We start from the raw sequence: 5,450 nt of genomic DNA, 5'->3' as shown, positions 1-5,450 counted from the left end.
TCTATCCATCTATCCATCTATCTATCTATCTATCTATCAGTCATTCTGTTCTTCTGTCTGTCGCTCCATCTGTTTGTCTCTCGCTCGTTATATCTATTTTTCAGTTCTGTCTATTTTTCTATCGTCTGACTTCTATCTGTCTATCTGTCTGTCTGTCTGTCTATCTGTCTGTCTGTCTGTCAGTCTGTCGATTGTTCTATCGTTATATGTTCTGTATGGCTGTCTGTCTGTATATATCTGTCTTGTCTACCTATCTATCAATCGTTCTGTCTGTTTATCTATAATTATATCATTATATCTATCGTTTATATTTATATGACCTAGTCAAGTTGTAAATGGAGGTCGTTCTGGAATCTTTTGCTTTGTTCCTGCTACACAGGAATGCATGTTTTCACCACTCTCTCTCTCTATCTCTCTCTTCCTCTCCCCATTTCTTCACTGTATTTCTTGCTTCCTCTCTTGCTGTCTCAACTTCTCTTTTCTCTCTTGTATTAGGGCACATTTTTGTGGCATTGACATTTGAAAGACTTCAAAGGCAATGCTCTGTGTGAGCTGTTGAGTTCACTTGACTGCGTGAAGCCTGTCGGATTGTTTGTCATGCATATCTCTGAGTTTAGTTGGTCGCTTTCCATTGTCTTAAAGTGTGACGAGGCACGTGTTCATGTGTGTACCTGCGTATCCATGTGCAGAAATGAGTGCGGCAATGATTCTTCTGTACCCTGCAGGCAATAAATCTGCCTGCCACTCCCTGTGCAAGGGCAGTCAGGGCAGGGTTTCTTCACTCTTTCCCTCTCTCTCTCACTCTTTTTCCTCTCCCCCTCGGGGAGGAGCTCTGACCTGTCATTCTCAAGTCCACACAGGTGAGGGTGCTGCTAAAGGAATGTGCAGAGAGCGAGTGAGCAAAGGACAGAAAGAAAGGTGGAGCGACCTTGTTGCCTCACAAAGCCAGCGAAAGAAAGGAAGGGTGTTGCCTGCGACCCACCTGAACAGCTTGAGCAAAAGAGGAGGGACCAGACACACATTCACTCTTAAAAAGTCGTATCTGGGGGGGAATATTCAGTCGATTGTGCACGGCACCAAGTGGGGTAGGAAGGGAACTTTTTCCTGCAAGCACAAGAAGTTTCCCTGTTGTTTGGATTTGTGAAGACACAGGTGGAAAACAGATTCTTTTCCCTCTTCGGTTAATCATTGGACACAAGGGAGAGAATAAAGGATTTTCTTTTAGAGAACTTTGGTTGGTGGTTGGACTCTGGGACTTGGATTGGGAAACAACAAACTAAGAGGTTTGTGAGATCAACAATCTTTTTGTAAAGCCTCACAGTCATGCATGTATTTTGTAAGGCTCTTTTTATCTCTCTGCTTCCCCTTTCCTCTTTACTTGCTTGTCTCTTTTTGTTTGCCTTGTTTTTCAGCTGATGTTTGTGGCTGGCGAAATTAATAGAATTTTTTTAATCAGTTTGTTTTAGGTCTTTATATATTGCCCACTACTGTTCAGCTGTTTCTGTTTTTCATCTTCTAAAATATGTCCACTAAATCTTTATGAAGATATGAGAGATAAAAGAAGGTGTTTGGCTGTTGATTGTTTTCACTTTTGCAAAAGAGTGTGCAAAAGCTGCACCATTCATTTTCAGTGTTGTTATGCATTTGTGACCATTCACATTTGTGTCTGGATCATTCTGTATATATTGTGACTATTAGGTTTAATTATGGTATTTTAATGTCATTATTATTCTGAGATTGATTTACATTTAGTTGAATTTGTATTTAGCTTTACTGAGACAGAGAAAATTAGCTCTAAATAAGTTGTTCCTCAAAGTTTCACTGATGCAAAAAGGAATGACCACATTTGCCACAAGAAAATGTCTAAGTACACAAATTGTGTAATAATTTTGTATTGGTACTTCTGTTATGTTGTTTTTCTCTCTGTATGACTAAACATGCCCATTTGTGAGGTTAGCACAGGCCACATCAGGTTCACAATAGTATGCTAAGGTCTGTTTAGGTCTCAGGAGCAGTAATATTTATATGGGATTGAGTTTTCTCTCACCCTGGAGTGAAATTCCAGCGATGTTGGTCAAAATATGAACTTGAGCAGTTATATATGAATGTAAAGTTGAAGGATGTGTGAGCATTAGGTTTAGAACAACCTGTTTTTTTCTTGGAGTGTATTGTTTTGTGTATTTTGGTGGTTTAGGGGAGTTTTTGATGGATAAAATTTGCAAGGCTTTCAATTTAAAATGATAATTTAGTACACTTATTTAAAAAATGTCAAAAAACTTGTATGTAAATTCCGTAGTTAGTGATTTTTGTCCCATTGGATATATTCAAACATACATATTCAAAAGTACAAGTATCTGAAGTACAAACTTGATGGTTTTTCCAAGTTTCACCGAACCACATTTAGCGAGAGCAGGCAGCACGCAATGTGTATGGATGTGTTCAGGGAATATGTTTTGTGTCCTAGATGGAGCTCAGCAGAATAGAACAAAATGCAGGGCTTCAAAATACAACAAAAAAATGCAGAAAAATGCAGTATGTGTGTTGACGCATATAAGAATGTGTCCTGATTCTAATCCGCAAATATGGGATTAAATTAATCAATTAATATAATGTAATTAATTACAACAAATTAATCAATTGAAAGTTAGATTAAATTATGCACAATAAAATCAAAAATTCTAATAGAAAAAAAAATAAGACAAAAGTGTAATACACAAAAATATATATAAAAAAATGTTGTTCTCAAACTTTCCACTGTCTTTCTCTTCACCGGAGTCCGTGTGCATCTGTAGAGGATATGAGAGGAATTCCTGAGGAATCATTGGTCTGTTTCTCCTCTTCGCTGTCAGAGTTCAGATTTATGGGGGGTGAAATGGGCTCAACTTTCATTTGATGTTTTCAGGGAGAAAGGGAGCGAGTGAAAAGCGAGAGAAAGGTGGATCAGATTTCTCCTTCTGTTTTTTTTATTTAAGCGCCGATATAACAGCTGAGGTGCATGCTATTCTACTGTAGATAAGATAAGGACAGTGGTCTCTAAAAGTGTAATGGACAATGGATATACAAATGTATGCTGTACATTTCAAGTGAATGTCCACTGCAGTGTGTCTGGTCATTATGAGGTTTTTGCTGAATGTTTTATGGTGTTTACCAAGGCACATGTCTCGCATGCCTTGAATTACTCAGTTCAGTTATGATCAGTTATGGTGTGTATCTCTGTATCTGTGTGGCATCTGTTCACCATGTTTAACTTTATGTAAAATGTGTGATCTTGCTATTGTTGTATTTATGTTTCAGACTGAAATGGGAGGATGGGCGCTGCGTCTCGCTGTGTGGATCTACGTTCTCATGCTCGCTGTGACAGCCTGCCGTGCTAATGAGGGTGGGAACATCAACTCTTAAGCCCCTTAAACCTCAAATCTCAATTACAAATGCTTTTACTTAGGAAGCAATGCCAAGTCAGTTAAAAACACCAGATTACTTTCTGCTGACTGTAATCATTAATGATAACCAATATATATGATAACATTTGGGTTGATGTTTTGTTATCTAATACAGTGAAGTATGTATAAATAAATATATAAATTGCACTGAATAATGAAACATCAGCCCAAGTGTCATTTATTTTAAATAATGACAGCACTGTTCACCTTTCAAGCAAAAGAAAAAGTTTATTAGGATATTTAAATTATAAAACAATAGATAAAATAACAACAGAAAAATTGGTTTCCCAAATATGTAATGCTAAGAAGACCTTAATTACTGAGTTCAAAACATTTAAAGCCAAATTCAGGGAAGACATAATTATCTTTGTTATTTGCTGAATATGCTTTTTTTGTGTTACATAGTGAACCACTGTACTGCTGCAAGGGCAAAAACCTGCTCAGAATGTATCCAGATCGGCACAGGATGCGCTTACTGCCCCGATGAGGTGAAACTCACTGATCCTCATGCTGAAGAATGAATTGATGTTGTATATGTGTTTGACGTGTTTTCATAATTAGTCTATATGACGTATTGATCCAGAGGGTCTGTAGAAGAGTATTAATTCATTTACAAATCTAAACCGAAATGTTAAATGTCCAACATTCATTTAAGCAACAATTTCATTATTCAGTTTCAAGTATGACACACTACAGTCTTATTAAACAGTGATTTGAGCAGTTCTTCTCAAATGAACTTTAATGATATACACTATCATTCCAAAAGTATGGGGTCAGTACTATTTTATACGTTTTTGAAAGCAGTCGCTTTTGTTCACCAAGACTGCATTTATTTGATCAGAAATACAGTCAAAACAGTAATATTGTGAACTATTATTATAGTTTAAAATTGTAAAACCATTATTCCCAGTCTTCAGTGTCACATTAACCTACAGAAGTCATTCGAATGTACTGATTTGTTGCTCACGAAACATTTATTATTATTATTTTGTGTAAACCATGATCATTTTTTTTTCAGGATTCTTGGATGGATAAAGTTCAAAGGAACAGCATTTATTTGAAATATAATTTTTACATTATACATGTCTTTACTGTCCCTCTTGAGCAATTTAATGTGTCATAGCTAAATAAAAGTATTAATTAGAAAAAAAATGTTTTGCTGAACTTTCAACCAGTACTTTATTTTATTTTACTGCCCCCACCTTAAACGTCACCTATGGTTTCTGGTTATTTGTATGTTCATAAAACCTATTGTAGCTGTATGACCACAGTTGTGTAATTTCTTTCATTTGTATATGTTTTTTTCTCTTCAGACCTTCGAGTATGAGCGTTGTGACCTTAAGGAAAACTTGGAGGCCCGTAAATGTAGTAGTCGGATGGTAACAATTAAGAGCAGCTGGAAAATTGTGGAGGTTTGTTTTTATCAGAATCCTGTCCCTCCCTTTAGTTACATTTCCATATCATGGATTCATGTGTGTTTATGCATTAATGTGTCTTTGTGTGTTTTTCAGAATGTGCAAATGAATAAGTCACTAAAGTACTCTCAGGTGGCCCCTCAGCTAATGAGCATGACGCTTCTCCCCGGGGAGGAGAGGGAGGTGGAGATGGAGGTGTTTGAACCAACCCGTGGCCCTCTGGACCTCTACATCCTCATGGACTTCTCCAACTCTATGTCTGATGATCTGGACAACCTGAAGAGGATGGGAGACCAGCTGGGTGAGCGAGGAGGGCGGTGTATCATAGTGGTTAGATGTGGGCTGGTAACGGTTGTAATTTGGGTTGGGCGATATATTTGTGATGGTTTGCTACTTAAAATTAAACACCACTGTGAATTTCGCAGTGAACTACAGTAGTAAACATGGTGTTAGAGTTGGTGATTTTAGATGCGACTCAGTTTAAACTGGCTATTGTAGTGATTCAAAAACAGTTTGTTCTCGTTCTGATTCAACAGTTTGTTCTCGTCACTGTGAACCCCCCCCCCCCACACACACACATATATGTATATATATG

General features: G+C 37.3%; 1 protein-coding gene across 2 annotated transcripts in view; it reads left to right on the top strand.

The window, feature by feature from the left end:
* The first annotated feature begins 1,041 nt into the window (after positions 1-1,041).
* The window catches only part of itgb4 (integrin, beta 4), a 27,777-nt gene continuing 23,368 nt past the window's right edge, over positions 1,042-5,450 (top strand). For both annotated transcript variants that reach the window (XM_016575665.1, XM_016575664.1), the window contains exons 1-5: positions 1,042-1,283; positions 3,295-3,379; positions 3,846-3,928; positions 4,754-4,852; positions 4,952-5,156. In XM_016575665.1, coding sequence (XP_016431151.1) covers positions 3,301-3,379; positions 3,846-3,928; positions 4,754-4,852; positions 4,952-5,156 — 466 coding nt within the window. In that variant the 5' untranslated portion in view covers positions 1,042-1,283; positions 3,295-3,300. The remainder of the gene's footprint in view (positions 1,284-3,294; positions 3,380-3,845; positions 3,929-4,753; positions 4,853-4,951; positions 5,157-5,450) is intronic.

The sequence above is a fragment of the Sinocyclocheilus rhinocerous genome, unplaced genomic scaffold, assembly GCF_001515625.1.
Source record: "Sinocyclocheilus rhinocerous isolate Xijiao unplaced genomic scaffold, SAMN03320098_v1.1 scaffold1314, whole genome shotgun sequence".
Taxonomy (NCBI): domain Eukaryota; kingdom Metazoa; phylum Chordata; class Actinopteri; order Cypriniformes; family Cyprinidae; genus Sinocyclocheilus; species Sinocyclocheilus rhinocerous.
This window is presented reverse-complemented; position numbering and strand designations above follow the sequence as displayed.